This window comes from Ceratotherium simum, chromosome 14 (assembly GCF_057802395.1).
Source record: "Ceratotherium simum simum isolate JZ-2026a chromosome 14, ASM5780239v1, whole genome shotgun sequence".
Taxonomy (NCBI): domain Eukaryota; kingdom Metazoa; phylum Chordata; class Mammalia; order Perissodactyla; family Rhinocerotidae; genus Ceratotherium; species Ceratotherium simum.
Genome location: NC_141913.1, coordinates 22,246,006 through 22,259,915, shown reverse-complemented (window position 1 = coordinate 22,259,915; position 13,910 = coordinate 22,246,006). Strand labels below are relative to the sequence as shown.

Genomic DNA, 13,910 nt, shown 5'->3' with positions numbered 1-13,910 from the left:
TAATATTTTAAGCATTTAATCTTTTAAATACTCTGCAACCCATATCTATGAAGCTAAGTTTACTGCAAAAATTGTTATAGCATATGTTTTTTTTGAAAGAAAATGTGATTTATTTTTCAAATTGTATACATGCTATACTACTCCCGTCTATAAACTCAGATAATCTAAAGCTAAGTATATTTTTCCCAATGGCAAGGGAAGAGAAGTAACAATATTTATGTACCTGCCAAGGCACTTTACATGTGTTATAACATATAATTTTCTCAAGAACTTTTTGAATCATTATTACAGTTAACCTTATTACTATTACTAGTAACACTGTTTATTGGATTATTTCTTTACATTATAAGTAGTTGGATATTATATATATTTTGAAGAGTATAGAATTATATAAAGAAGCAAAACGAAAACAAAGACAAAAAGAGACCCATAGTAGCACCACCCAAGGACAACCCCTATTGATATGTTGTTATATTATCTTTTAGCATTAACTATAATGCCCAAATTTGCTAGTTATTTATGCTACATTGATAGATCATATGGCTCATTCCATTTTATATTTTTACTTTACATTGTAAGAATTCTTCCACGTTTAAATAAATTTTTCATTAAAATAGTTTCTGATGGCTACATGATTTCATATCAAGTGGACCATGGCTTACCTACCCAGTTGCCTATTATCGATATTGCTTTCAATATTTAATTATTATAGATAATGCTATAATTAACATCTCTGTGCATTCAGCCTTTTATATTTAGGACTTTTTCTTAAGATTATTGGAATTGGGTAAAAATATAGGAATGGTTGTGTTTGAAGTTATTGTTGTTATCTCTGTTGTATAAATGTTAGCTCTGTTGTCAGACTTGGTCCATTGATGTAACCCTAGCACCTGTCACAATGGCTGGCATTTGGTTAGGATTCAATATATAGTTTCTGAATAAATGAATAAAGATATCCCTGGAAGTACATAACAAAGACAAGTTTAAATCCAGTTTCTCTGATATCAAAGCCCATGCCCTCTCAGCTCAGCTATGCTGATTCTATTGTTATCGTTTTTATTGCTATTTTTATCCCTGTCATTGCATGTAATATTTATCCCCCAGAAGGTTGCAGTTTTTGATGACAAAAGGAATGCTCTCTATATACCATAAGCCTAACAGTTTTGTAAGCAAAAGTTCCAATTTTCCCTTCACGTATCCAATTAAGTTTGATGTTGGATGTAAGAAAAGAAGTAAAGTAGCAATTGCTTAAGATAATTTCAGCACTGAATCAAAACAAGCTTTATCTATGAATGGAATCAGCATTTCTCAAATATAGTTTAAAAACGACATTTCTTTTGACTGATTGTGGAGAAGAGCAGTATAATTTGGTAAAAATTCTGAATTGTTGAATGACTTTAAAGAAATGCTATTTTATTTCTTTTTAATCCATTATGCAAATAGAAATCGTCAACCCCTTTTTAGGACAATTGAAAGAGGGAAAAGAGGGAGAAAGAAAGGGAGAGAAGGAGAAAGGAGGGAGGAAGAGGAATTGGAGTAGCAAATATTGCTTAGTAGATCATCCTCGAGGAACTTTGCTCCTTTAATGGCCAACCTGTTTAATTTTGTTGGTTTTGAAAAGAAATGTAACCATGCCACCTCCAAATTGTTTATATGAAGTTGTACATCAACTTTCCCAAGATTATGTAAAGTTAAATTAGCTTGGCTTCCAGCCTAACTATTTGAAAATAATTTTACAATACAATTTAAAAATTTCAGTTACCGACATTAGTAAGAACTAGCATTTATTGAATGTCAGTACTCTTCTAAGTGCTTGACGTGTACTAACTCCTTAAATCCTTCTAAATCCATTTCATTATTGTCCTATTTTACAGAAGAGAAGACTGAGGGATAAATGAGTTAAATAACTTCTCTAAAATCCTATAGCTAGTCAGTGATGGTATAAGAAGCCAATCCAGTCTCCCTCCAGAGCTCATGGTCTTATCCACTAACTCATACTGCCTCTCATATCATTAATGATTTGATTCTATAATGCCAAGTATGTTAACTTTTGTTGTAAAAAAGAGTTACTTCAAAACACAGTAATTAAAATTTTAATTTCTGAGTGTATATATAACTTCCTCTAGACGGGAAAAAGTTAAATTGATTTCTTACCATCTATAGATAGAATTGTTCCTTGGTATTTTCCATTAAGCTGGTCATATTGTTCCCTGGTAACTTTATTTTTCAAAGTAATTATGCCCGTTTTTGAGTCGATGGCAAGCAAGTCAGTCGGATTAGTTCCCATTACATATCTGTATTTGAAAGAAAACAGTACAAATTAATGTTGGCTATCTAAAAAAAAGAGAGAGAGAGATTTTAATTATGAAATGTGTGTTTTCAATCAGTAGTTATAACCTCTGGATACAGTTATCAGTTATTAGAGACTTGATTTTTCCAGGGCAGTCCCAGCTGTTTGAGGACATTCTGAAATAGACAAAGATTTAAATTGAAGAAAAAAAGAATTACTGAGCAGCCACTTCTGGCGGAATGCCTCTTATGCCCATGTGGATGTCAGAATAATCTTCGAGGCTCGCAGTCTCATTTTCATTTGATTTTGGTAGCATCAGAACTATCCTGGAAGACCCAGATCTTGGGACTTCCTGGGCTGCTCCTAATTCTAAACTATTCTCTTACCAAAGAAGTTATTTCTCCTTCATCAGCTTAGCCTTCATCCCCTCCCTATTTCCACTCCCTCCTCATATACGCAATGACTTTACAGGACTTCTTTTGAATTCCAAACCATGTCTTTGCCTTGTGCCTCTATCTTATTCTATTCTCTTTCTCTCTTCATCTTTGACTTCGATGTTTTCCTTCTCATTTACATATTTGTTAAACAACCACTGGTTAGATAACTGTCTCAGGCACTGTGCTAAACTCAGGGAGATGGAACTTCTGAGAGGAGACAGGGGTAGGGTGGAGGGTTGTTTGCCCTCAGTGAACTCACATCTGTGGGGTATAAGAGAGTTTATCAGCAATGGTGATACAGTGTGATAAGAGCTATAACAGAAATACTCACATGGTGTGAAGAGAATACAGAGAAAGAACTTTTAAAGCTCATTTGTGAGGTCTTTCCCCCCTCTGTTATTCTTGATTGCAAGCACACAAGAAAAATACAGGTGCACAGATACACACAGATTTGTCATGGTCAAGTAGAAATATTTGGATATACAGAGTTTTAAAAAACTACATAGCATACTTTTTCCTTAATAAAACTAATTTTTTATACCAAAGTTATTATTGACTAATACTAAGTGTTGATTAAAGTGAAGAAAGTAACTGAAATGAACTAACTAAATCTAATTGATTTCAATCTGGCAAATTTGCACTGGGAAAATCAGTCCGTAAAATCTTCTAAGGGGAACAACCATGATATGTGGGAGTCAGCTAATTGGTAAATAAAATATGTAAACACAGGGGTGTCAAACTTTCAAGATACAATATTTTCCACATTTTGTGTCTTTATGTTTTTACATCTTACATTTTGCACACATTTTTATATTTTCTTAAGTTAAACACTCTAAATTAAGCAACAGTTCAGTAGTTAGTACTTTTTATGATTGGATGGTGGTTTCAAAATTAATGAAAAATGTTTTAATTCAGATACTTAAAATTTCTAAAAAGAACATAGATACTTAAGCTCAATATGTGGTGAAAATTAGTTGGAAAATGTCAGTCTTACCTAACAGTTGTTGAAGCTAGACCTGTGTCCAGATCAGTAGCTATAAAGTCTCCCACTTTATAATTTTGTCCCATATTACTAGTTACTACATATGTCTTTGAACCTGGACGGAACACTGAGCCTTCCACTACATTTAACACAGTCACGGAGATCGCAGTTGCTGTGAGTTTATATTGAGACATAATTGAAGGATGAAATTCAGCTTTATTTCTCACACCAATACTAAGTTGCAGGTTCTTCATAGCTTCATAATCTAGGGGCTAGAAAATACACAGTGAAAGAGTTTTACTCTAAGAAGAAAAAGCATTCCAGAAGAAAGAGAAATCCTTTGTTAATCGGCAAAAAATTATGTCTTTTTTTTTTTTTTTTTGCTGAGGAAGATTCACCCTGAGCTCACATCTGTTGCCAATCTTCCCCTTTTTCTTTTTTATGTGAACTGCCACCACAGCATGGCCCCTGACAGATGAGTGGTGTGAGTCTGTGCTGGGGAACCGAACCCGGGCCTCCAAACTTAACTACTAGGCCGCTGGGGCTGGCCTGCTTTGTTTAAGGAAACATAAATATATATAAATACACAATCTATTCTTACTTACTTTATCTTTAATTCAATACAAACAAATGAAAATATAGTGGGAAAAAAATCCAATTGTCTTAGATCCTTTGTTGAAATGGTTAAAAATGTATGACGATTGTCCACCAAACAATTTAAAAACTCAATATACTTGGTCAAATCCATGCATTTTGTAGTACAAAGACAGTTTATGTTAGCTTCTATCATTTCTGGTTTCTTAGAAAGTAGCTCTATTTATTACAAAGTATGGGCCGAATACATCTTAGGTTCAATCATTTGACTGATTTTTATCCATAAAGAACTACTTAGAAATTTTACTTCTGTAAATGTGACTTCTTTCAGTAAGTCAGGTAATAGATTGTAGCATATAAATAATAAAAAGAAATCCTTATTTTCTTCTATATATTCTAGGAAAAATTATATTTTAAAATGAAGTAGTCATTTTCATTATGAAAGATGGTGTCAATATCCACTACTAATAAAATCCACAAAAAACTATGCATTATGATCATAAGCACCAAATATGTTTTTCTAAATTTTCACATGAGAGTAATTTAGATGACCACTGATTCACACATTGAACTCTACACTTAGCTAAAATTTCCAATCTTTGCTCTAATGTCAGCTTTATTTGCAGTTCCAAGAATGGGTATAAAATCATGTATATATACATTACACATACGCATATATTACATATATGTATTCACAACAAAGGAATTAATGTATGATGTCACATTTGGGATAAAAATCAACATCGTTGTCATTTACAGATAGAGATATTGGGAACAGATAGACTAATTTTCTGAAGCAACGCAGTAATTTGGGGTGAAATAGATTAGGATTCTGTTTTCCCAGCATGGAATCCTAGATAGTATAATGGAAAGAATATGAACTTAATAGCTAGAGAAACCTAGGTTTGAATGTCAGCTGTACACTTACTAGCTATGAGAATTTGAGCAGATTATGTACTCTTTCTGAACCTCAGTGTATTTATCTGCCATATGAGCATATAACCTAATGTGCAGGGATGCTGTGAGGAATAAACTAAAGCATTCACACACTGCCTCAGTAAATGGAAGCTATAGGCATGGTGACACTTTTTGAAGACACTTTATAAAGACACACATTCCTATGGGGACAGACTTAGGAGTCTATTTAGTCTAATAGTCTATAGTCTAATAGACTCTTAGGAGTCTATTTCCCAGGGCTATTCTGAAGAAAGGAAATAGTTAAAAAGGGATTATATTTTACCCCGAAGAAAATATATTGCATGCATCACCCACAATCCACATACAATCTATGCACAGCTATTGAAGATTTAAAAAATAGACTCAACAAGTCTTGTAGCACAGGGTGAAACCTTCGCTATTGGTTCCCTAGGAGTCAGACATTTCTCTTCTCACATCTCAGAGGAAATTCTACTGCAGGTAAATGTGGTGGATCATTAATGTTGGGGGGACATAGGAGAACTCTGTTGACTTGGACCAAATCTCTAGTATATTTATGTTTGTAATAAGCCTTGGCCAGCAGCCACAGTGAGATGGGAATGTGATAATCCTACAATTACAGTAATTTAATTTTAATTTTAGAAAAACACATTGGAGGGGCTGGCCCAGTGATGTAGTGTTAGGTTCGCACATTCCACTTCAGCAGCCTGGGGTTTGCAGGTCCAGATCCTGGATGCAGACCTATGCACCACTCAACAAGCCATGCTGTGGCAGTGACCCATACGCAAAATAGAGGAGGATTGGCACAGATGTTAGCTCAGGGACAATCTTCCTCACCAAAAAAACCCCAAAAACCAAAAAAACACTACATTGGGGGAATAAGCAACTTTTAATTTACATGCTGAACATTCTTAGTAAAAAGTAATTGACATGAAATGTTGACATGGACACTTCTTATTTAAGGCCATGTTAAATCTGCTTTTAAAAAAATATTCTTTAAACATCTAAAACAAAACCTTAAGGATTAATCATACTTTTTTGTAAGCTTAAAATAAGATTCATGTTTAAAAATGCTTTCAATTTATATGATCTGTGAGGGAGTACTGTATTGATAGAAGAGTTTCAGGTTACAGTTCAATGCCTGTTTTCATGGATATAAGCAGAAAAACTCTTTATAAAAAAGCTCTATCTCATATATCATTTTAAAACAGTACTTCTCACTCTCTTACCCACTCAAGTTTGTGAAATAGTAGCATCATTTTACTTTAAGATTAACATTTGAAAAAGATCAAGCAAACAAAATATTTAGGATAATTATACTGTACCTTAACAACCTTTAAAATTCCTATGTTTGTTTTTTCATCCATTGCTATGTCAAACCAACCTCCCTCATTTCCAGAGATAAAGAAAATGACTGCCATCCAGTTAGCTGAGTACTCCTCATCCAAATCGATTACTCTAATCTGGAGCAAATTTGAATTGAGAGCATTTTCTTCGATACTGATTTTATACTGAAAAAGAAAGTGAAAAGTCTTAACACGAACTGTGTGAGTGAGAGAAGCACTCTACTAGACTTATACTAGAATGTTTATAGTTAGTCATTATTTAGAAAAGGGATCTGTGTTTACAGTCGCACTTTTCGTTGTTCAAATTTGTTTTTTTTCTATCTATTACGTTAACAAACATGAGAAAAAGTACATGTCTACATTTGGGCTGTATGTGACTAAAGAGAACATGTCTATCTGTAAATAGAGTTGTTAGACCAAATTTTAGAGTGTAATGAGTTTAAAGTGATTAATTTCAAGGACAAATACTTACTGTAGGCTGTTCCATGTATGGGATGTTATCATTGACGTCGAGGATTTTAATGCTGCATTCACACTCTGCTGCCATTCCATCTGCCCCGCCATCTCGGTCTGAGCCTCTTACAGCAAGAGAATACTGGCTGTATTGCTAAAAATTCACATTACAAACAATATCACAGTTGATGTAGACAGTCCTTATTCTGTCTCACACAAAGTTCTTGTAAAACATTGGCTCAACATTTACATAAGTCTATGATGGAGGTGGGGTCACACAGAATATTGAAAAATCCACAAATCTCACATTCATCAATATGGAAGTTGCCAATTGCGTTCTCAACAATGCTTATCCAGCATCATTTAAAAGAAGCAACATTTTTTAAAGGGCTCATTTTTTATTATATGTCCAGGGCTTGAAAAAATTTATAAAGGGTGAAGTGGACCAAAATGATCAGGAGGAGCGAGATTAAGGTTTACCAAGGATTTATGGTATGAAAATTCCATACTCAAATAATCAGCCCCTGAGTACACAAGAAGAATAAAGGGATAATGAATAGTTTGCGTTTTGGGGTGCGGCAGGTTGTGGCAGTGGAATTATAGATGATGTATCTGTTCTTGATGCTACTCAAGGGGGTGCTTAAATTTTTAGAAGCTGGTAAAAGCTACAGAGCCTTTCCCAGACACATGCATATATACATACTCCTTCAAAATTGTGGATATAATTTTAGGGATTCATAGAGACATCCTGAGGTCTCTCCATGGACCCAAGTTAAGAATATCTGCTCCAGTGGCTTCCCAGTGACCACCGAGTTCCTTTACTTTTTAGAGCTCTTCACCACTAAAACCCTTTTAATAATCCCACTGGCTCTTTAAGCCAGTTTGAGAGAGAAAAGCTAAATAGTCAATTTCTTCTGATAGTAATTTTCAAACAAGTAAAAAAAGGAGATTTAGGTAACCTAGAAACTGATGGCATTTAGATCATTAAAGAGTGTAAAAATAATCTGATTTATCCTACACCTAGGATTCATGAGCAGGGAGAATATCATTTCAAAATAACTATAATAATTAAAATAAAATTTAATTGAGTACTAATTAGAAAATATAACTTCACTTATATCCCTAAAATACATGCAGGTCAGCTATATTCTATCAATATTTTAAAAATAATGAAAAATTTGATATTTTTAAATTAATTTATGGGACCACATGGCGTGATAGAAACCATGTAATGCTGATTCTAATTTGGTAACAGTCACTAATTATTTTCTTATTTATAAATGAAAAGATTGGTTTGGATGTTACTTAATTCCTATCTATCATTCTGATCCTGTTATTATTTCCCAAAGTAATCAGAGGACTGTCAGTAGGTGCGACATAGGAAGAAAAAAAAGAGTTCTGTTGTCAAATGTGCTTAGGATATGCTGGGTTAAAGAAAGAGGAACAAGTTTCTTAGCTTGTAAAAATTCTCAGAGCTTCTATCGTGTTCACATGCATTGTGACTTGCCAAGATGGGGGACATAATAGCAATTGTTTCTTAAATGTATTTCATTATGGAACACAATTTTTTAAAAAAATGGAGCATTTGTTTCTACCTTATGTATATTTTTATGTATTCTCAAAATGCAGTGTTCTCAAATTGAGGCAAATCCTAATTAAATTAAATGAAAAATGACAGTATAAAATGTATTTGAGGAATTCCCATTTTTTCATTTTAAAGAGATTTCTTATGTCATTACCATATGTGAAAATGTTATGTAATTAAAATTTTAAAATATTGTTTTTTTTTTCTCTCTTAGGTACTCTTGCTTTCAGAATCAGTTCCTTTGAGACTAACAACCCATTCAAAGAAAAAGAAATTACCTCTCTGTCTAGAAAATTGTTCATCGTCCGAATTTCTCCAGTGTTTCTGTTGATAATAAACATTGGTGAATCAGAAGGTTCCTGTCTTATGATCTTGAAGGCGATTTTTGAGTTCAAATTATTTGGTTCATCTGCATCAGTAGCATTGAGTCTCATCACCAGTGTGTCTAGAAATCAAAGAAAATTGATTGCCAATGGACAGTTTGCTTTTTCGTTATAGTATAGTATAATGCTTTTCCAACAAGGTGTTAGGGTTAGTTGGTCCATATAATGTGCACTCTACTATTTTCCCTTTCTACTTCTTCAACATATCAATATCTTAGCTCCTTTCTATACCTTTGCCTTGACAAAAAGATTACATTTTACTTGGAACCTAGACATTACTGATAGTTGGAAAACAGAGAAATGTTTTATTCTGGCTTTCCATTTCTTATTCTAGTATAATTTTTTTTTTTAAGGCTGCTATGGTGAAACAAATGATATTAAACACAATGATTAAGACCAACTCTTTTCCAACTTTAGCACTTTCCAGCTATATGATCTTGGCCTCAGTTTCCACTTCTATAAATGGGGATGATAATAGTACCATCCTCATTGAATTAGTAGCAAATTAAATAGTGTAATCAGAGAAAATTATATGAAGTTCCTATTGAATAATGGACATTCAATAAATATATATTATTATTCTGTTTTGCTTGGTTCCTAGTGAAGTGCTAGGTAACTAGTAGATTTAAAGAGATGCTTGCTTAACTACATGCTTTGTCCTATTCCTCATCTTTTCCCTTAATCTTTTAAGCAGTTTTGATGAAGGACACTGGAGAATGTGGAAACCTGCCAGTGTTCATCAACTAGAATTCTTCTCTATACTCGAACTCGTTCAAGCACAGTTGTTCTGTCTATAGAAACAAATTCACCAGAGTATCTCCCATGTCTCTCTCTCTCTCTCTCTCTCTGTGTGTATTCATTTCAGTATGATTTTTTAAATGTTTTCACTAGGCAATTCATTAATTAATTTTGGTATGTTCATTCAGTGAAATCTGATGCAACCGTTAGAAGGAATGAAGACGTCTATATTTCCTAGTGAGGAAATATGTCCAAAATATATTTAAATAAAGATTCACGTTATGGATTAGTATGTAAAATATGGTTCCATTTGTTTCCAAAAACATGTTTATATATCTTTATATAATTGTAGAATATATGTGCATAAGTCGCTAATGACAGTGTTTGCTCTGAAGAATGGTACTAGAGAAAACAAGGAACGGATTTCTATTCCATTTTTACTTTCCATATTGTGTGAATTTTTACAACAAACACTTTTAGAATGGTATTTTTAAAAGTTTAAAGTATAGTTATACTATTTTAATGAAGAGCAGTAAAATGTAAGGAATTTTTGAATTTGTAAGAAATTATACCACTTAAAGTTTAAAAGTAACTATGCTAAGTTGATGTTTTGAATTCATATGAGAAATCATCTCTGCTGTTTTTACTATATTTAGGATAATCTTCAATGGTGTGCTAAGCAGTTAATATTCTGTGCCTCCCAAGTGACTGAATATTTGGCGGTTAAAACGTTGCCATTTACAGTAATCCATAAGGAGACCATTGCACCTGTAGGTTGTCAAATCTATTGCAGGCAAATGCTCTCTCTAGTTTATAGGTTTTCTGGTACCACTCAACTAGCACCACTTGAGACAATCAGCTTTAAATATGCATGGTAGGCCAAACAGGATTAGGTTTGTAATGCATTTCAAATACATAAAATCAGTGACTTGAGTAAAAAGCAAACAAAACCTATATTTAGTAAATCATATATAAGAAGGGGAAGCAATTCTTATTTTGCATTTATTTGCTGTCAACGAAAGCTCTTAAAGATTATGGCCACAAAACAGATTGACTGAAGTGATTTTTACCAGTGACTTTAAAATAGTTAATATTAAAAAAAAATAAATAAAGCAGTATGAACAGAAGTGGATGAGATTGCCCTTCAGAGCAGTCATGCTGGGAGGCTAAATTCTCCTCCCAGGGCCCCTGCCACCTCTGTGCAAAGCACTTGTGGAATGTCTCCTTAGGAATCTACTCCAGAGCCGGTGTATGAGTTACATAAGAAAATCCTCCTTGTTATATTGGAGTTGCTCCTTGTGTGTGAGGGATTAGCGCTGCTGTTGAAGGGAAAGTCATTATGGAGACTTCCTCATGCCTTTCTGTTCTGTGTGCTTTTCTATACTCATCTCTTACGTTTGTGATGTAGTACCTTGAGATAGTTTAGCCTCTAGTTACCTGGCTGTTAAGAGTGATCTGGAAGCCAATATATTCTTGTTTACTTAATAAAATAAATTACTTACTTGCATTAGAATTTTCTTCTATTTGTCCTACAAAAGTAGACATAGAAAATACTGGAGGGTTGTCATTTATATCCAAAACCCTGACTCTGAGCTCAAGAGGCCTCTCTAAATCTTGGCCCAGTGAATTCAGAGCCCGGCAATAGATCTAGGAGAGAAAAGAGCGATAATTATATGGTGCACCACGTATTTCTTAAGTTCTTACTTTGTTTGGGCACTATGCTGGGTGGGCACTGTGGGTAACTAAAAGAAAAGTAAAACATATTATTTCCTACTAGAATGTAGGCACAAGCAGTACTTATAATTAACAAGGGGAGGCAAACACAAACTCAAAATATTGTTTGATAAAAGGTAGTAAGATAAGTTATATAAAGGAAGAAGAAAAATTCTGTGACTTCCTATAAGGATATAATGATTGACATAGATCTAGAAAGAAAATTTCAACAGGTAGAGCAGGGGATTGGTGGGGTGTTCCAAGCAAAGGGATTCATGTGAGGAAGGAAATGGAGTGATGAAAATGCATTGTTTGAAATTAGGACTAGGGACTATTGGGAGTTTGAGGACGTGGTAAAGGAGCGTCACATGGGGGCTTCAAGAAATACGGCATTCATAACCTAGGTGGGGCTATGTGGGTGTTTGTACTATTATTATTGTTTATATTTGCCGTGAACATAAGTGTAATGTGTACTATTTCACCTATGTGGTATATTTCATATAAAAATGCATTGTGCTTCGAGAAAAGCCAATAGGCTGGCATGCTGATTTAGAATTTGCGGGGAAATATTGTGGGAGATTAGGCAGGAATATAGATTTGGAATAGAAGACTAAGGAATTAAAGTAGTCTGAGGAATACAGACAAGCAGTATGAGTGAAAGCAGCAAGCATGGATTACTCTTTGAAGGTGTTTTGGGATATGGATTGATGCAGTTTTAATAGAAGAGGTTACAAGATCAAGGAAGGTTTTCTTTATTTTCATTTCTTATTTGAAGTACTAAGAAGGGTTGACCATGATGATAGATGGAAATAGAAGCAGCTAATGAACCGAGCAGGAGAGAGATGAAAAATAAAGTTGATGGAATAAGGTTCTTGAAGAAACAGGTGATTATGAGACAATGGAAATCTCTTGGGAGAAGCTGTGGGAAAAAGCAGAAAATCAATCCTGTTTTTGCATTTAATATAGAACACTTTTGAACTGGAGAAGAGAGAATTTTTTTTTTTTAAAGATTTTATTTATTTATTTATTTTCCCCCAAAGCCCCAGTACATAGTTGTATGTCATAGCTGCGCATCCTTCCAATTGCTGTGTGTGGGACACGGCCTCAGCATGGCCGGAGAAACAGTGTGTCAGTGCGCGCCCGGGATCCGATCCGGGGCCGCCAGCAGCAGAGCGCGCGCACTCAACTGCTAAGCCACGGGGCCAGCCCCAGAAGAGAGAATTAATTGTGGGAGTTTGTGATGGAGAGCCTCAGCCTTTTTAATGAAGTTGGTCACCAGATCAGCTGTTTAAAGTGAAAATGAGGTTGAGAGTTTGAAATTTTGTCACAGCCACTGTAAAGAATGGAGTGAGGTTCAGTTAAGGATGAATTGACGTATTCCTAAGTCACCTTCTGACCTCAGGTAAGCCTGAGCAATGTGAATTTAGTTTGAAGTATGTTCACTCAGAAAAGGCTACCCTAGAGCTCTAGAATCATCACTTGGCATCAGAGTTAAAAAGAACCAACATTCTCAACTGAATTCAAGAAAAAGAAGAAAAAGTTAGGTGTTTACCCTTCCAAACAAATACGCTAGTTTACCACTGGGACAGACCAGACGTTAGCATTTTTGCTAAGGCACTTAAGAGAAACACTGCTCTTTCTCTTAATCTTCTCTTTGTTTCTATTGAGTTATGGGATGCTCATGAATTAAGAGACAACCAAAAATGCCTAATATTGAGACTCCTGAAATCCAATCAAGTATGATCTCAGCTTAGGATATTCCAAAAATAATTTAGGCCTGAACATATGTGTTGACATGGAGCCCACTTACAATGAAAAAAGGTGTGACTTCTCGATCAACTATGGATGTTATATTAATTTCACCAGTTTTTTGATTAATAATGAAGATTCCATAAGGTGGTTGATCAATTCCTACTCCAGAGATGCGGTATGTAACTTGCTGGTTTGCAGCACAATCTGAGTGAATCTGCAGAAAAAGTACAAGTGAAAATATTACAGGGAGCAAATAAAGAGTGCTATGTTTGATATACGACAGCTATCTTTCTCAAGAATTGTTAAATATGAGCCCCTATTATCTTTTGGGAAATGCTGGAAATAATAGAGAATTATTTTCCTAGGTAAGTGGAATAATTACAGCTCTCATATTATCAGTGGTAAGTGACAATATAATGAAACAAATTCAATTTCTATTTCTACCAAATAAGAAAAAAGTAAAATATCCCTCTAATAAATCAAAGTCTAAATCATTCATTCATCCATTCATTCAACATTTACAATTTGATCATATTATTTTCAGGCTCTGTGCCAGCACTGGGGCTAGAGTAGGAACTCCTTACCTTCTTAAAGAGTTTACCAATGTTGTCATTATGTAACTTTGATCTTATGATTCAAAAAATTTTTTTTTTTTTTAAAGATTTTATTTATTTATTTTTCCCCCAAAGCCCCAGTACATA

The 13,910-nt window shown here is 34.2% G+C and overlaps 1 protein-coding gene and 1 long non-coding RNA gene across 2 annotated transcripts in view; one reads left to right on the top strand and one right to left on the bottom strand.

Moving 5' to 3' along the window:
- LOC147915275 (uncharacterized) overlaps positions 1 to 11,251 on the top strand; it is a 156,092-nt gene extending 144,841 nt beyond the window's left edge. The window contains exon 3 of the long non-coding RNA XR_015554288.1: positions 8,838 to 11,251. This is a non-coding gene — a long non-coding RNA (uncharacterized LOC147915275). The remainder of the gene's footprint in view (positions 1 to 8,837) is intronic.
- Positions 1 to 13,910, bottom strand: part of DSG1 (desmoglein 1) — a 35,350-nt gene that overhangs the window by 10,851 nt on the left and 10,589 nt on the right. The window contains exons 4-10 of the mRNA XM_004422419.3: positions 13,268 to 13,423; positions 11,247 to 11,391; positions 8,902 to 9,068; positions 7,058 to 7,192; positions 6,565 to 6,750; positions 3,722 to 3,981; positions 2,155 to 2,294 (exon numbers count right to left, since the gene is read on the bottom strand). Coding sequence (XP_004422476.2) covers positions 2,155 to 2,294; positions 3,722 to 3,981; positions 6,565 to 6,750; positions 7,058 to 7,192; positions 8,902 to 9,068; positions 11,247 to 11,391; positions 13,268 to 13,423 — 1,189 coding nt within the window. The remainder of the gene's footprint in view (positions 1 to 2,154; positions 2,295 to 3,721; positions 3,982 to 6,564; positions 6,751 to 7,057; positions 7,193 to 8,901; positions 9,069 to 11,246; positions 11,392 to 13,267; positions 13,424 to 13,910) is intronic.